General features: G+C 44.0%; 3 protein-coding genes across 5 annotated transcripts; 1 reads left to right on the forward strand and 2 right to left on the reverse strand.

Annotated features, from left to right (window-relative positions):
* Positions 1–4,632: 4,632 nt before the first annotated feature.
* On the reverse strand, positions 4,633–7,216 carry LOC119336155 (disease resistance protein RGA4-like). The gene is made up of 3 exons (XM_037608169.1): positions 7,138–7,216; positions 5,021–7,054; positions 4,633–4,917 (listed from the first exon to the last, which is right to left on the reverse strand). The coding sequence occupies exon 2, from the start codon at positions 7,001–7,003 to the stop codon at positions 5,048–5,050; it is 1,956 nt and encodes a 651-aa protein (XP_037464066.1). The 5' UTR covers positions 7,004–7,054; positions 7,138–7,216; the 3' UTR covers positions 4,633–4,917; positions 5,021–5,047.
* A 165-nt stretch (positions 7,217–7,381) lies between these two features.
* On the forward strand, positions 7,382–12,375 carry LOC119336153 (disease resistance protein RGA5-like). 3 transcript variants are annotated; one of them, XM_037608166.1, is made up of 5 exons: positions 7,382–7,489; positions 7,608–8,256; positions 8,347–8,554; positions 8,825–11,023; positions 11,398–11,914. In XM_037608166.1, the coding sequence occupies exons 2-5, from the start codon at positions 7,614–7,616 to the stop codon at positions 11,690–11,692; spliced, it is 3,345 nt and encodes a 1,114-aa protein (XP_037464063.1). In that variant the 5' UTR covers positions 7,382–7,489; positions 7,608–7,613; the 3' UTR covers positions 11,693–11,914. The 3 variants fall into 3 exon arrangements, with proteins under 3 accessions (XP_037464063.1, XP_037464065.1, XP_037464064.1); XM_037608168.1 differs by adding an exon at positions 11,961–12,375 and having other exon boundaries at positions 7,433–8,256; positions 11,398–11,699; XM_037608167.1 differs by adding an exon at positions 11,956–12,375 and having other exon boundaries at positions 7,434–8,256; positions 11,398–11,699.
* Positions 12,376–13,380: 1,005 nt separating this feature from the next.
* LOC119337135 (formin-like protein 20) lies at positions 13,381–17,860 on the reverse strand. Its single transcript, XM_037609243.1, has 7 exons — positions 17,652–17,860; positions 17,414–17,518; positions 14,780–14,906; positions 14,624–14,695; positions 14,489–14,537; positions 14,009–14,402; positions 13,381–13,919 (listed from the first exon to the last, which is right to left on the reverse strand). Exons 1-7 carry the CDS (start codon positions 17,683–17,685, stop codon positions 13,882–13,884), a joined length of 819 nt encoding a protein of 272 aa, XP_037465140.1. The 5' UTR covers positions 17,686–17,860; the 3' UTR covers positions 13,381–13,881.
* Positions 17,861–18,205: the final 345 nt, after the last annotated feature.

The following is an 18,205-nucleotide window of genomic DNA, read 5'->3' on the forward strand; positions in this document are numbered from 1 at the left end:
GTGGTGGGTGCAGGCGCGGGCCGGAGCTACTCGACCCGGTGGGCAAGCGCCCCCCCATGTTCGTCGTCAACATCGATGGGCTTGTGGTCGTGGGAGGCAACAGCTTGTTCGTCAGGGCGTCGCGGTAGCCCAGCAACTACTGCAATCACGACGATATCCGCGTGCTCGATGTGATCTTCAGGAAGGCCCGCCTGCTCCGTGCTCCTCCGGCACCCGATGCCATGGAGGTTTGATTTTCCCTCTCTCAGTTTCGTGTGTTGTGTGTTCATGCACACGGCAGCAGGGAGATGATTTTTGTTTGATCAATCATCTGAGTACAGTTTTCAATCTGATAATTTAGCCTTTGTTTAGAATTGGATGGATAGTCTATAGTTTCCACGGGCAGTTTTCGAGCATGCAGTGATGGCAACTTTAGAGTCATGGCAATTTTTGATGGATGCCATGGTAAATTTCAGAGGCATGGCAAATTTAACACCCATGGCATTTTAAGTTGGTCACATAGCTTAAACATGTGTACCTGTAGTAGTACCCTAGGTCACGAGGCATGTTAATTATCTGGTGTTGTTATCTATAGAATACATGTGGTTAGATTGAGGTCAGAAATCATGGAGCTGTTAAACTTTTATCGATGGCAATTCTATAACGTACATTTCTATTTATAAGCAAAACACCATGGCAAATTTAGTTTATTGACCATGGCAAATTTAGTTTATTGATCATGGCAAACTGATTTTATTTGATCATGTCAAATTTAGTTTATTTGGTTCATGGCAAATTTAGTTTATTTGGTTCATGGCGAATTTAGTTTACTAGTCATGGAAAATTTTGTTTTTTTAACATGCCCACGACAATGTTTATGCTTTTGTTTCTTACTTAACCACGGCAAATTTAGTTTGTTGATACTGGCAAATTTAGTTTATTGACCAAGGCAAATTTAGTTTATTGATCATGGCAAACTGATTTTATTTGATCATGTCAAATTTAGTTTATTTGGTTCATGGCAAATTTAGTTTACTAGTCATGGAAAATTTAGTTTTTTTAACACGCCCATGACAATCTTTATGCTTTTGTTTCTTAGTTAACCACGGCAATTTTAGGTTGTTGATAATGGCAAATTTAGTTTGTTGGCTATGGCAAAATTAGTTTATTGATCATGGCAAACTGATTTTATTTGATCATGTCAAATTTTGTTTATTTGGTTCATGGCAAATTTAGTTTACTAGTCATGGCGAATTTCAAATCGTGGCAAATTTTAGTTTACGTGAATTTCGCCGTGGCAAGTTTTGATACGAATCTACCATGGCATTTTTCTTGTTTATACTGGACTTTTCAACTTTTTGTGTTTTTTTCACACACGGCAAATTCATCATACAAACAAGCGGCAATTCTTGATACGAATTTGCCATGGCAATTTTCTCGTTCACATTTTTTGATTTTCAACCTTTTGTGTTTTTACACACGCGGCAAATTCATCATACCAAAACATGGCAATTCTTGATACAAATCTGCCGTGCCAAGTTTTGATACGTTTTCAAATCAGGGCAATTTAGTTTACATGATTTTTTTCTGTCATGGCAAGTTTCAATATGAATCTGCCATGGCAATTTTTCTTGGTAATGGCAAAATTAGTTTACGTGAATTTCTGCCGTGCCAATTTTCCTGTTCATATTTATGATTTTTTAACTTTTCTATTTTTTACACACATGGCAAATTCATCATACCAGAACATGGCAATTATTGATATAAGTCTGTCGTGCCTAGTTTTGATACAAATTCATGGCAAATTTTAGTTTGTTGGTTCATGGCAAATTTAGTTTACAATTCATGGCAAATTTAGTTTACAATTCATGGAAAATTTAGTTTACAATTCATGGCAAATTTAGTTTAGTGATCATGGCAATTTAGTTTAAATGATTTTTTCTGCCATGGCAAGTTTCAATATGAATCTGCCATGGCAATGTTTTCTTGTTCATGGCAAATTTAGTTTACATGAATTTCGTCGTGGCAAGTTTTGATACGAATTTGCCATGACACGTTTCTTGTTCATAGGTGAATTCCAAACCTTTTGTGTTTTTCAACACACATTAAATTCATCATACAAAACACGGCAATTCTTTGATACCAATCTGCCATGGCAAATCTCTTTGTTCATACTTGATTTTCAACATTTTGTGTTTTTTCTCACACACGGCAAAATTCTCTTTCGAAACATGGCAATTTTGATTAAACTTTCATGGCATTTTTAATTAAAAATGCAATTGCATTTTTATCTTTTATTGCCTTGTCAAATTTGTGTGTTCTTTTCACATGAATTTTTCAACTTTTTGCGTTTTTTCACATGGCAATATTGATTTTTGTTGTCATGGCAGATTTGCCATATTTCATTTTGGGCATTATATATGTGTTCATAAACCTTTGCCATCGTTAAAAAACAAATATAAACCTTTGTTCATGGTTAAACTCGAATGACATTTTCTGCTTTTTCCGAAGCAGCTGATGGCATTTTTAGTATCTGAGCAAAATCTGGGTTTTTATTTGTACAGAAAAAAGCAAAAACTGGGCCTTTTCATTTAATTTGTTGTTAGTGGGCTTTCCCCCCTTTTTTTCACAGGGAAAAGGGATCTGGTCTGATGGAGGCGTGTGGGGTGTGGGTTCCCCTGTCAAACGAATTCGTACTTGAGATCGATCCCATTGTACCGTAGGAGTCGTGTGGTAGGATGCTCCTCCTGCAAAATGTACATGTTTGCTAAATTATCTCCGTGCTTAATTAAGCTTCAAAAATGTACATGTTTGCTAAATTATCTCCGTGCTTAATTAAGCTTCCATTTGATGTACATTTTTCTCCATTTTACCTACTAGCAAACATGGAAGCTTAATTAAGCACGGAGATAATTTAGCATCAATATGGTACGTGGTCAGCCGTTTGTGTCAAATATCCTATTTTTCTTGGCCAAATTTTAGAGTGGAGGTACTAGTATTCAATAAGTCAAATTTTACAATGGTTTCTTATGTTGTGTTGTGGCCTATCTTGTTTTGCATTATATTATTAAAAAAAATACTTATTTGGCTCAAAACTAGCTCGAGATCGTTACAAGATGAGCACGAGCCACTTTATACCGAGCTTGCTCAAATTTTAGTATAAGCTAGGCTGAGCCTAGTCCAACACGCTTGAACTTGACTAGTTTGCAGCCCTACTCACACATACCCCCTTTCCTCTGACAAAGAAAACTTTCTTATCGGTCTCATGTCACAACAAGCCAATACAACTAGAGGAGAGTTTGACCCTCGGTTTAGAAACTAATGATGCCGTGTGGTGGAAAACTATCAATAAGACACTATGTAGATCGAAAAACATTATGTTCAATAATATCCAAATTTATAAGATGATTTGCTTCCTCGAAAAGGACCTTCAAAAGGCACGAACAATACCCATGTACTCCACAATATGTATTCTGGATTAATTTCACGCTTTCAGTCTGAATCGCTTCGTTGGCATGCTTGATAACTGGTGACCACAAAAATAAGATCACCCTTAAGATCTTGTCACCATTGCCTACTATGTTCCACACGTCAGAAAACACCATCCACATTTATTTTCACACAACAGGGTTTGAACTTTGAACACATAAATATTTGAAAAGCATACGACATGAGCAATAATAAAAAGCACACCAGCTTAGATTTTTTACATTGGTATTGTTTAGAAAATGAGATGTTTAGAAAATGTTTACACATGATAGCAGAAACACAAGAATAATATTTATATAGGAATTGGATGCCATGTCTTGTAGATCCCCACATGAAATCCGGGTGACGATTTGGTTTGAAGGAATTCTACAGGAATTTTGAAGGAATCAATTCCTTGATATTTTATTTCTATGTAGATTGTTTGTTTTGTATGATTGGAAACCATACTAATGAGCACCAACTTTTGGCTTGATGGCTAGGAGGGTGGTGATACCACTTAATGCAAATTATTTTTTCAGTTGGAGGCGACATTCTAATCACTAGCGGTGCATCTTAGAAAAAATATGACCTATTTTGCATGCAATTTCAAAGGAAAAATTTGACTGAGTCAATGCTCATAGAAATTTTCTTTGTTTCTATGCCAACTATGCCCTGCACCTAATGCTAAAGATAAGTTCCTGCATTTTTCTTGTTGTGCAATCAAACAATTTTTCTTACAAATTATGTGTTTTCGATTCTTGTAGAATTCAATATGACTTGTCATCCCAATTATGTAGAGAGAGGTAGAGAGAGAGAGAGAGAGAGAGAGAGAGAGAGAGAGAGAGAGAGAGAGAGAGAAGACAACAACATGTGTTGAATTGGACTTCTCAAAGAAAATGAAAGCATGGGGTTTGAGCAAATGTTTAGATTCTCCAAAATATGAAGCAAAGAAAGGATTCCCAAAGAAATTTCCAAAGCCAATAATACAATTCAAAGGACATCACAATTTTTTTTCTGTGTGATTCATTTCTTATGATTTTTTTTGTGAAAAATCCTTTATTCCTACCAGACCCTGCCTTGCATCATAGCATGTTGATCTTGACAATGCGTATGAAGTGACACAACTAAAATCAAACCCCAAGTTGAGATAAGCTTGTTGAACATACAAAACACAAGACTAAATAATGATAAAAAGTGAACATCATACACCAGTTAATAGTAAAGTTCTTCATTCGGAGGAATACAATAAGATGTACATCAAGAGTAAGGATTCATCTCTCTAAAAAATTATGCAACCGATTGTACGCACGCAAATAATAATTTGAAGAAGGTAAAAACATGCGGTAAACCTTGTTATAAACTATAATATTAACAATAAGAAGAAAACCATAACACAAGGAGAGCAGCAGCATTCAACTTAAGTTGGCAGCAATGCACACGGGAGGTGGCTCCATTGTTGATTTGCACCGACTGCACATGCATAGTGAAAGAGTATATATGCTCTAATTAATTAGCTCAAATGATGGAAGATACTTTGAGTGGAGACAAAAGAGGAGAAGAGTAGAGGACTGACCTTGTTTGATGAGGTATGCATTATTGATCAGGGTCCTTCAATGGACAAAAGGACGGGTACGGGCCTATTAGTATGGGCGTCGACAGCGTGTTGCCATTCGGCTTTTATTCCAACGTCGACGTCAGGATGGAGTGCGACTTCATTCAGCTGAGTCATGTGTGCGATTTTGATACCAAGTGCTCTTCCAGGAACAAGGAGCAGCTGCGGACAGATGATATGAAGCGACACAAGACAAGGCAGCGCGCCATCTTGGATTGTTATGTCTATTAGCATTGGATCATTGAACACGATGGATAACCGCTCAATGCTTATGAGGTGATCATACCATATGTCGATGAGCCCAAGGTTGTCTTCAATAAGCTTGAGATATTTCAATCCCCCCACGAAGCTCAGCCCTTCTCTAATAACCTCCCAACGCAGGCCAGTCGACCAAAGGCAGAGCTCCTCAAGTGCACTAAGCTCTGCAACAAACGGAGGGAGGCGGCTCAATTGACCGCACAGCTTGAGCGAATCGAGCTTGCCCGCCACTGCGTCTATTTCATCCATGAACTCTCTTGGGCATGCTCCGAAGTCGATCGACAGGGACCGCTTAAGATGAGGCGCTCCAGCGCCATCACCGATGAATTTCGTAATGGCGCTTGAAAGAACACCCAGGTTTTCTTGGCTTGCGTCGAATTTGCACCATATCTTCACCTTCCGCAACCGCCGCATAAGACTCAGCAGCTGTTGAAACCCATTTCTCCCACCGACGACAAATCCTGACAGCGTCTCCAGCACACTCTTATTAGCCCTCAGAAACCTCTCTACATCTGATCTCCAAACAAAGAAATCCCTTCTAGAAAGCTGGAACTTGCCAAGGAGGTGCTTCAGTTTGGGCAGCAGGAGGACTTCTTTGTACACCGTCACTATTCCATCAGCATCGTCACAATTTGGGCTTCCACTCAGGTCGAGTGTCTCTAGCTGATTTAGCTTCCCGATTTCCCTTGGAACCCGATCAATGATGCCTGATTTGATGCTCAGGTATTTCATCAGCTCCTGGTTGTAGATAGCCTGAATATGGCCATCACTCAGGTGAGCACATTCTTTTAGATCCAGCACTCGCAGCACTCTATAATTGGCAAACCGTAGAACATCTTCATCAAGATCCCCCGCAGCAGTAGAGAATACCGCCAACGTACGGACATCAGATAAACTCTCAGGCAAATTCAGTGGGACATTTGCATAAGGATGCACAGATAGCCTTCGAGGGTGTCCCTCTGGCATTTCGGCGGCCGCACCGTGACATAACAGTATGAAATTCTCGGACATGGACCGTTGGGAGATGTACTGACGAATCGTGTCGCCAGTAGGCTGGCATCTCTTCACCTTCCCATTGCTGCTTTTCTGAGTGGACCTAATGATACTGGACTCCATGAACTTGTCCAAATTGCTGATTGCGGATTGTTCTCTTCCTACTAGCCCTTCCGCCGTCCATCTTCTCATGAGGGGCTTAGTCCTGACATGATAATTAGGTGGGAACAAGCAGAAATATAGCAAGCAGTTCAGGTAATCACCATCATGTTTGCCCCTCATCAAACACTGAAGATTCTCAATCTCTGCCGGGACAGCAGCAGCAGCCTCTTGTGCTGCAACCCCTTGTACAGGAATAAAGCCAAACCTATGTATCCGGTCAGTTGTTTCCTTTGAGCTCTCCTTGAGTTGGGCAATTTCGTCTGCAAAATCAGCATCGGTCGTCATCTTGGCGTTGAAGCAGTCTATACAGTCTTCGATGTCACATGCCAAGGCCCTCAGTTGTGCAAAGTATTCTGCCCGCAAGAAACTCATAGGCCGGACATGGTCGGCATGATCTAGCATGGTAGCTTTGATCGAGTTGAGATCCGCACTGATGCTCCTAGCATCGGTGTTCGGCCTCCCCTTCACGCTGTTTAGCTTCGACACGGCGACCCCAGCTACCGCGCTAAATGCCGCCACAGCAAACTCCATCGATCTCTCATTCCTTGCGTCCACAGATCACTCCCCCTGTCCTCCCTAGATCTGCATATGCACAGCAAAGAGGGCTTAGTGTTGCCCTTGGTAGAGGAGGGAGAGGGAGAGGGAAGGGGGCAGAACTTCTCTACCTTGGTAGAGGAGGGTGCTTCAGAGTTTCTCCTCCTCTCAGCTGCGGTGACTTGATGGTCATACAATTCTTTCTATAAAAAAAAAGCCTGTCCTATACTGTTGTTCAGAAAAAAAATTGACATGAGAGACGGTTTTTTTGGAGGAGCGACGGTTTCATGGAGCAGAGGCGAACCGGTGAACCAGTTGCTTGGCCGGTTCACGCACAGGCCCGGTCTTCTAAGCACCCAAGCCTTCCTCTCTTTCCCCCGTGTATGTAGAGGGATAGGGGCCTGTTGAGTTGTGTTGTTTCACTTTGTCCACGCACTGCTTTCTCTGCCATCTGATAGCCTCGTCAAAATCGAGATTTCCCTGGTACTGTTTCCCTCCCGAGCTTCCTTCCTTTGTCGTGCATCCATAGACAACTACAAACAAAAATTAATCATCTGGTTGTCTTTGATGGGTCGATAATCATCCGTGGTTCTTGCTTAAGGTGGAGATGGCGGGGATGGAGGATCGTCTAGAAGCCGCGCTCCTAAGGGCGGGGATAGCGGCGGACCCTGATCTTGAAGCAGCGATGCAAGCTCCTGTTACTGTTATGCTGGGTCCGTCGCTCCTCCTCCTCCGGGAACTCGATTCTTCCGGACAGAGTCTTCTCGGTGCGGAGGAGCTTCGTCTTCTTAGAGATGCTCTCAGGGAAGTATGCATCCCCCTGAAGAGTATGTCGGAGGACGACGGCGCTAGCTTCATGGCCAGGTGGTGGATGAAGATAGTTCGGGAGCTTTGTTATGACACCCAGGATTACCTCAACTTCGTCCAAAGTGCTCGAGATCGTCCTGATTTTTCGGAGTTACCTGATCGTGCCAAGGCTGTTTATTCAGGCTTGGTTGCTCGTGCCAAGGATGCGAATGAGAGACGCAAAGGTTTCCAGTGGTCTCCCAAGATCGCCCGGTCTGACACGCAGGAAGCCCGCGACCGCCGCATCTCCAAAATATTGGCCCGGATGCCTGGTTCCTTCGGTGTCCGTACCACACCCGGTGCCGTGTTCGTGGAGGCCCCAAACAAGCTTGTCGAGCTGCTAGCTTTAGATGACGATGTCGACGACAAGACACTCAAGGTGATACCTATAATTGGATGTGCAGGTACAATAATCTATCTTCAACTCTAGTATTTTTGCCTGGCCCATTAATACTAGCTAGAACATCTGCCAAGTTTCTTTCATCTTCTTTCAGGTGTTGGAAAGACAAGAGCTGCTAGAACCTTGTATCACAAGCATGGAGGGAAATTTCAGTGCCGGGCTTTCGTAAGTGTGTCTCCAAATCCAGATATGAGGGGGATCCTCACCAGCATGCTCGCACAACTGAAGGCACCACGGCCCCTTGGCTTTCCTGATGTGCTGGACCTTATTGGTGCTATCAGCAAGCATCTCCAAGGCAAAGGGTGATTAATCTCAACTATACTGTCTAAATAAGCAAAGTGTGTGTTCCCTTCTCATAAATAAAAGCATAGGCATAATTTTATGAGGTGCCAGACGCTGCCATAGCATTTTTAGAAATTATGAATATTATTAATGGATGTTTACCCGCAAAAAAAGTTTTATAGCACTTGCTCAGGTGTACGTAGGCAAATTAATATATATGCCGCCGCTTGAGCAAGGTATTTATAGTTTGTTATTTTTCAGACCTAATATATATGCTGCCGCTTGAGCAGGTACTTCATCGTACTTGATGATTTATGGACTGCATCGGTATGGCATATTGTTAGCCGTGCTTTTCCTCGTGGTGATCACCGCAGCAGAATAATAACAACTACACAAGTGCATGACGTAGCGCTGGCATGCTCTGGTTATCACCCGGTCCGTATATATAAGATGGAACTTCTTGATGAATATGAATCTCGAAAGTTATTCTTCCGTAGGGTGTTTAGCTCTGCCCCTGGAGATGGTTGTCCTCCAGCTACCAAAGAAGTCTCATACGAGATTATCAGAAAATGTGAAGGTTTACCATTAGCAATTGCAAGTATAGCCAGTCTGTTAGCAAGCAGATCAAGCATCTTCATGCAAGATTGGAAGCACATACAAAATTCTTTTTCCTCCACTTCCGAAGGGATGAAAGATGTTTTAAACCTTATCTACAATAGTCTTCCACCTGGTTTGAGGACATGCTTGCTATATCTGAGTATGTATCCACAGGGCTACGTGATGAAGAAGGCTGAGTTGGTGAAGCACTGGGTAGCCGAAGGTTTTATCGGTGTTGTGGAAGGGCGAGGAATGGAGGAAATTGCAGAGAGTTATTTTGATGAGCTTGTCAGCAGAGCAATGGTCCAGGCCATGGACACCGATTATACTGGCAAGGTGTTGTCATGTACGGTTCACCATTTGGTACTGGATTTTATTAGGTCCAGATCCTTGGAGGAGAATTTTGTCACCACTGTGGACTATTCTGAATCAACTCTAGCACACCCTGACAAAGTTCGTCGATTATCCATCCAGTTTGGAGGGGTAAAAAGCGCATACATTCCAGAAACCATCATAACATCGAAAGTTCGGTCGCTTATGTTTTGGGGCTTCTTCAAGTGTGCACCTCCTTCCATTATGGATTATGGATTCCTTCGTATTCTGAATCTTCATATTTGGGCTGATGAAGACAATGAGATTTTTGACCTCATTGGAATTGGGAACTTATTTCTTCTGAAGTATCTCACGGTTGAATGTAATATCACCGTCAAACTTCCAGAGAAGATTGGAATGCTCCGGTACTTGGAGACACTGGAAGTAGATGCAAGGTTGTTTGCTGTTCCATCAGATATTGTTGATCTGGAGAGGTTACTGCACCTCCGCCTTCCGAGCGAGTCTATTCTGCCCCAAGAACTTGCCCGCATGAGATCTGTTCGCTCTCTGGGGTATCTTGACCTTAGCTGTTGCTCACCACTGAATTTGTTAGATCTTGTACGGCTGACCAATCTCCAGGATCTTCACCTCACCTGTTATACTGTTCAGCCAGCTCACCTTCCGAGCGAGTCTATTCTGCCTCAAGGAGTAGCCCACATGTCATCTCATCGCATGCTGTATTTTGGTATCATCCGTTCCATAACAGGGAATTCTAACCTCCAGGATCTCGAGCCCACCTGTTCTATGGTACAGCGAGCAGAAACTCTAAAAGAGAATGTGCAAATGTTAGGCTGGATTGTTGAGAAGCTTAGCTACTTGCAGACCATAACTTTGGTGCCTGCTTCAGTCTCCTCTCATGAGGATGATGGTCAGGCTGCAGCACCTACAAGCATAATTATTCCCCCTGATGGATTTAACATGGAGCCTCCTCCAGACCTGCTTCTACAGAGGATCGAGATGTCGCGGCACTGCTGCATCTTCCTCTGCATACCTAAGTGGTTTGGAGAGCTAAGGAAACTCTGCATCCTAAAGATTGCAATTAGGAGTCTGTCGAGGAGTGATATTGAAATCCTGGAAAGAATGCCGGCCCTCGCTGCTCTCACCCTGTATAATCAGACAACTCCCACAGAAAAGATGATCATGACTGACTCGGGATTCTATAGACTCACGTACTTCAAGTTCTTGTGCGCTGCACCATGTCTGTCATTTGAACAGGGAGCAATGCGCAGACTCCAAAAGCTCAACCTAGGATTCAACTCAAAAGAATGGAGATCGGATACCATTGAAACTGTTGGCTTGAGTCACTTGAGAAGCCTTACGGATGTATGTGTAAGACTTGGTGCTGGGGCTGCTGACAACGACAACTTCAACGTAAAAGTTGCCGAGTCGGCATTGGAGGCTGTCGTCAGGAATCACCCCAACTCGCCCAGGATCAGAATCAAATTTGTGGATGTGATTTTTGATGGTGAGGAGGATGAGACCACCGCGACTCACGAGAATCAAGAAGGCAAGGAAAGCAGGTACGGCTTTTTCTTCCGTTTACAAGAATTTTGTAGGGGTTTTAAAGGATAGGAATTTTACAAAAGGATTTCTTTAGAACCCAGTGATTTGTAGGAATAGAATCCCATTCCTGTCCAGCATAGAAACCAATCCTTTCTTTTTTAAAGGAAAAAAAGCATTAGCCTAGACCCAAACCCAATGAAAAAAAAATCATATCCTGTGAATCAGATGAAATATCTTTCTTTAAAGAATTTGACATACTTGTCACCTCACTTCATATGATTTTCCAATTTTGATGATATGCCTATTTAATGAACCAAAGGAGGCCTAAACATGGCATTCCTCCAATCTTACATTGCTAATTTGTTCGTCATTTTTCCTTCAATCGTGACAGGTCTGCAAGAGGCCAAGATGGCAAACAAGATGCAACAAGGGACGAGCGTCAACAATGGTGGCCACCAATGACCGCACCAAGGCACTACAAAGCGGCATCGATGAGCACAGCAATGCGGGCCGGAGCGTTATCAAAGGCGGTGCCACCACCAAGGGCAGCAGTACCGCCTCCCACCAGCTCCAGCCCATCAAAGCCGATGCCATCTTCCTCCCTTACCAGTCCACCAAAACCGAGGCGACGTGGCTCCCGCACCAGCCCTCCCCGACCCACGAGCCCGCCCCGACCCAAGCGCTAAGCTTTTGGTACAATTATTTCTTCTTGGTGCACCAAAAAAAGATCACGCTTTTAATGTACCATTTACAGCTTTGCTCAAGTTTTCTAAGCTCTTGGTATGATTTTCCTAATTAAGGACATAACAGAGTGTCGATCTGTTCTTTCATGTCATGAAGTCCATCTGCTACCTACTTTCTTCCCTCTAGAAACTCTCTTGTGCTGGAAAGTAACTTGTTCAAAGTCAGAGCTGGGCCAGGTGCTTATTTTCATTCATCCCTGACCCAGGCCAGGGGTTGAGCGCATCATCCCGCATATTAGCGCCGGGGACATCCGACAGACAGACGGTGCGTCGAGACGATGCACCAAGCGGTGAACCATGCGGCGGGACGAACGAGCATCCGAGGAGCAGTCCCCGCCCTGATGCCATCCAAACTGATCAGCTCTCTAAATATTACAGCATCTATTCTACATCCGTATGTACACATGTCTGCTTTTCTTGTGCACTAAGTTCTGCACTGTGCTATCTTATAGGCTGGCATTTTTATTTTTATTTTTGAAAAGAGGATGTACCCCTCAGCCTCTGAGTGATGCACACAGCCTTATAGGCTGGCATTATACATTTGATACTTCTGACCATGCCGCGAGCTGCATGATCGACATGTTCTCGTTTGAAATTGGGAAGACATAAACATATATGTCATACGAGAAAAGGAAAAAAAAATGTTTCTGTTGTAAATAATTAGAGAATTTGAGTGCTATGAGTGTGACTTAGGTTTCAAAACAAAACAAATAGGGCTTGTGTAGCATAGGAGTCATGAGCACAGCACCAGAACAGCACCGAAGCTCAGCCTCCAAACCCCAAAACAATATCAACTAAAATTTGAAATTCAACGCGTGAATTCTACCAACATCACCAGAGCAGAACTCAGGAATCAGCACTAAAAATCTCGATCGGGATTGACAAATCCCACAAACCTAAATTCACCACTCATCATGAGTACTACATCAAACAATGCAAATTTATTGAACACTCACAAAACACTACTACCAGGTTTTCAGGTGCTGCAACCTTCGCAGCTGCCATTGCACTCGCTGGCGTTCAAACAAGTGACACTACAATTAGGCTTAATACATCTATGTCAATAACTATTTCAAAACAGAAGCAAGGCGTCTCGCCATCTTGGCAAACCCATGATGTCCTAAGCTTTTTTCTTGGGGGAGGAGGCAGCAGCTGCTGTGTGTTTTGTGCATATGCACAAATTGATCGTTCTATGTGTTCTGGTCTTATCCTAGAAAAAAGTTCCGATAGCTAATCAATGACAATAGTAATGATTAACTACTGATCTTCTTGCCCGAAAAGAAGAGCAGAAAATCAGATTCATCTCCAGAATGATGAAAGCACTGTTAATCTAACTACTGTTTTGCACTAACTACCTAATAAATTCAAAGGAGGGCCTGTGTGGCATAGGACTGATCAGCAGCACCCATCACAGGCCAGCTATATACAGTACAAGTAAGCCTCCAAAGACCGCAAAGAGATAACTGAAATTTGAATTTAACACATCGCCAGAGTGGCGGAATTCAGAAATAAGCATCAATGATATTGGGATTGGCAAATCCGCACAAATCTCATTCCTCTGTTGAGGAGACGCCAAGGGTATATCCAAACAAAGAGCATCACAAAACACTTCCAGTTTATTGAGGCGTATATCAAACAAGTCAAATTTATTGGGCCACAAATCTCATTCGAAATCACATTCTATTCGCCACACACCATGGCGTATATCAAACAAGGCAAATTTATTGAGCATCACAAAACACTTCAGGTTTCAGGTCGGCGGCAAGACACTGCAGGCTTTGCAGTTGCCATGTATTCGCTGGCATTCAAGCAGCTAGAACTATAGTTACAGACTTGTGGGTAGAAAGGTCGATAATGGCTTCAAACAGAAGGTTTCTAACCACAATATAGAACCGACTTGATCACGCGTTCTGCAGGCTACTTATATAGTGCATACCAGAGAGAGTAAACGTTTCTGATGATTTGCTAGGCTGTTCGCAACACTAGCGCAAAGGAGACGATTTACATGCTGTTTCAGTTATCTAACACACCTTCAGTAGGCTTGTGATCCATTTGAAACAGCTCAGCGGCCACAACTGATCATCATTTCTTCGTTTCGGTGCCGCCGCGTCAGGTCACTGAAGCTGGGTATATCAATATGGCCGCGGTGGATAAGCTCCAGGGTACGGCGCTGCATAAGATTCAGTGAGATCATCACATTAGTTCACCGGATTAGAGTCATGAAAACGGATGGATTTATCTAAGCTATCAAGATCTTACCAGGTGGATAAGGGGATTGTGCTGCTGAAGGTGGTGGGTACGGTTGCCCATATGGCTGTGGTGGGTAAGGTTGCTGCCCATATGGCTGTGGTGGGTACGGTTGCCCGTATGGCTGCGGTGGATACGGTTGTCCATATGGCTGTGGTGGGTGGCTTGTAGGAGGACCTCCCTGCTGCGGGTATGGCTGCTGAGGAGGCGGAGTTGGGTATGGCTGCTGAGGAGGCGGAGTTGAGTATGCAGAAGGAGCAGGGTATGGTGCGTGGCTAGGAGCTGGGTAAGCTTGGTGCGGTGGGGGTGCTGCAGCATATGCTGAAGGTGCTGGGTATGAAGCTGAGGAGGCACCGTATGGCGAAGGAGCGTACTGGCCAGAAGTTTTACCTGCCATCTTGTTCTTCTGATATACACAAGAGAAAAACAATGAGGCAATGACACATCAACAGAAACAATTAAACAAAGACCAGTGATCGTTCTCTCACTCACCATTGCTGAGACATCAAAGTGCATGATAAGCTTAACTTCCCCGGCAGACCTGCACAGGTTCACCTCAGTGTCAGGAAATCTGCAAGTGACAGTAGGAGAAAGGTATACAATACGCATATGTAACAAAACACCTACTTCATATGGCGTGTCTGGAGGGGCCATGAGGAATCATCGTAGCCACTCGTGAGCACCTTGTTCAGCGGCACCCTGCATGCAGAAACGCTCAGCCATCAGTCGCTTTACTCGGTAACAGTATAATGACTAAAATGAGCTGCATCATAATGCACAAACCTGCAGCTGCCAATGAAGTCATCGGTGTTGATTGTGTTGCTGTTCCACACGTTGATACTCAGCTCACGGAGCCCCTCGATGAGTGGTATATGAAACTTCTCGTCGAAGGACGGGTTCCTTCCCCCATCTGATTGTATTAACAAAAAAAACAGTAAGCTTATGGAGGTCAAATATGTACAAACGTTGGAAATGTCCTTGCAGTTCATAACGAAAAAATATGTCCTAGCACTCCACATTAATTGAAAGCCAATGAGTGATAGTCTGCTAGATTAATAATATGTTATGAAATGCTATCGAAGAACCTCTTGGAAAAAGTTGAGGACTTGTTCAGGTCAACTATAGGATGGATGGGAGAGCATTTTTTATTCGGCATAGTAACTGTAATATATAGAGCAGAAAAAGAACTTCCTTACAGGGTGTAATCTAGGTCTGGGTACTTTTACCAGCAATGGTTTCTGTTTCATAGACAACAAAATAAAAGGGAATTCCACACCATACCAGTTTGTTGTATTTAAATCCTTGTCAGGATAAGGAAGGCCAAGTAGCAACTTTCAATAATAACGATATAAAAAATGGTAACTCATTGACATTGGAAAATAGCGTCCCAGAAAATTGAATTGCCCAACTTCTAGAACCAGCTCAGCAGCCTGAGAGCATCACTCGAAACATATAGAGGTGGATGCCAAATTGTACTACTACAAAGGAAATAGGATTCCTTCAGTACAAGTAATGAGTACCACTATCGCGTACAACTTTATTCATAGGCCTTGCATCAAACAAAGTTGATAGAATATATTCTCGAATCGACATGGTCGAGTATCTTATGCCAATCTACTAGGGTGGCACTTTTCCCAATAGACGTGAAAGAAACAAAAATAATGGGTACCAATAGGCATGGCATTTTCACAAAAATTAGGATGAGTAATGGGTACCGCTAGTGCGCAGAAACATATCAATCAGGGGTTCGGCGCATCAAAACAAAGGTAGAAGAATATATTCTCAGATTGACCTGAGAATCTTATGCCAATCTAGGGTGGCATGATTCTTTTTTGACTGTAACCTAGGGTGGCAAGATTCCACCAGGAGGTGTGCAAGAAACAAAATTAACATCGTCACAAGGCACGCAATCTTCACAAAACTATTAGGAGGCAACTATGAACATATCCAATCAATGGGCTCCAAAGAGATGAGGCAATAGTCAATCATGGTGTCAGCTTCCATGAATAATGAACAGGTTCTTAGATTGCTAGTGATTTTATCAAGTGTTTGCTATGTATGAGAAGTGTCAATTGACAAGAGTCCTAATGATGCGATGCAGATGTTTCAGAGAAGCAAGCCCATACACCGAACAGTCATCAGCCTTGCTGTTGCAAACTATGAGTCTATAACTGAACATAGGAACAAGTCATCGTCAGCCTTGCTGTTGCAAACTATAACTGAACATGGGAACAAGTCATTGCCCTGTCAAGAAGAACGAAGAGGCAATGCTGACCTGACCTGGTCACTAACCCGCCGTTGTTTTGGCAACGGCGGTTGGCCGGTGCAGTACAGCGGATAACTCGGTGAATTCGCTCGCTATCCACAGTTCAAATACCAATAATTTTGGCCGGCGGCTAGGCTAGGTGGTTGAGTCTGCTGGTACGCAAATTTTCAAATGCAGGCAAGCAGCCATGAAGACGTTATGTAGAGATGACAACATAGAGAAGCTGAGGCAGACAAAAAAAATAATGTTGGGGGGAGAGTGGAGAGGGTAGTCATCACTGGTCCGCGGCCCGCCCTCCTGGAGAACAATAGAAGAGACAATGCTGACCTGACCTGGTCGCTCAACCACCGCGTGGTGCGGGTAGGTGCAACTACTGAGACGAATTGAGTTGAGCTGAGCATGATCATTAAACAGACTAATTAGGCGCCAGGCTGTACAATACACTATATAACTCGGGTGAATCCAGTTCAATCTTGGAGTGAATTCAGTTGGAATACCACCAGCTTTGGGCACCTAGGCTTGGGCAGAGTTTGCCGGTGCCAAACTGCTGGAACAAATTGGGCAGTGATCCTTGCTTGTTCAAAAGTATGGCTGAACATAGAACAAGCCGCTGCTCTTCCTCGAGAAGAAAGAAGAAGCAATGCTGACATGGTCACTCACCCACCGTTTTGTTTTAGCAGCGGCGGCTCGGTTGGCGCAACCACCGGAGAGCAAATGGTGTTGGGTATGACCTCCTCAATGCGCAGGTCATTGCTAGTACTACTACACTTACTCCCACCCTCGATCGTCTGAAACAATGTGTGTTCGTGGTCAAAGGCACGACGATAGCCGGAACGGACTGAGCTGGGCATTATGGCTGAATAAGCAGATGAGATTGATTGCACGGTACACTAGACCCTCGGTTCAAATGGCACCAGTTTAGCGTAGTAGTCGGGTTTGCCGATGCACACAATGTTTGACTTTAGGGGCAGGAGTGCTATGTGGTGACGCATAACGTCATACAGACATGGTGCACACAAACATTTTTCACTTGAAGAGCATGAGTGGTATATATGTGGTCACGCATAACGTCATACAGGCACGCTGCACGATATAGATAAGCTGGAGCAAGCAGAAAAAATGGTGGAGGGGAGGGATGTAGGCGTACTGACCGGTGCAGGTGCGGGTGCGCAGCTTGGTGTTGGCGTACTCGACGATGACGTAGGGGTCCTGGCGCGAGAAGAACTCGGTGTCCCGCAGCTTCCGGCACCCCGTGACTGCCCCAAACCAAACCAATCGAGGCAAGCGCGTCGACAAAATTCAGTTGAGCAAAAGGGTGTCCAGGCCGCCCGCGGCGGGGGTTGACTCAGTCGCACGGGGGAGGGAAAGGCGCGCATAGCCATTACGTACCTCTGACCTCGAGGAGCTGGCCCTGGATCGACATGGGCGGGCGGGCGAGTCGTCGGCGTTGAATCTTCGGCGTCGGCGAAAGGGGGCGCGCGGGCTGAGAGAGAGGGAGAGAGAGAGAGAGACGAAAGCGACCTTTGCTGCTGCTCCGATCCAAGATGGACGAGGGCGCGGTGGGTCTTTATTGCCCGCCCGCCCGACGACGGAGGAGAGGACACGCGTTTTCTGGCGCCCTGCGTCGCCTTTCTCCCAGAACAATAAATAATCACGTACGGACGCGCTTTGCTGTCTCACAGGCGGATTGGATGCAACCCTTTTCACGTCCGGGCCGGGCTCAGAGCATCTACAGCCCCATTTGACAAATCTGGCCCCTCAAACATCCACTGACGTGCCCGGACGCGTCCGTAGGCGCTGATTGGACACCCTTTAAATGTGAAGCCGTACATCTGCATGTTGCAAATTTTGATCATCAAATCCATGCACGATCATACGGTACAAACGGTCCGAATGCCAAAGTTCAAAACAAAGCAAAGCAAATCATAGTTCAACAAACCGGA

The sequence above is a fragment of the Triticum dicoccoides genome, chromosome 7B, assembly GCF_002162155.2.
Source record: "Triticum dicoccoides isolate Atlit2015 ecotype Zavitan chromosome 7B, WEW_v2.0, whole genome shotgun sequence".
NCBI lineage: Eukaryota > Viridiplantae > Streptophyta > Magnoliopsida > Poales > Poaceae > Triticum > Triticum dicoccoides.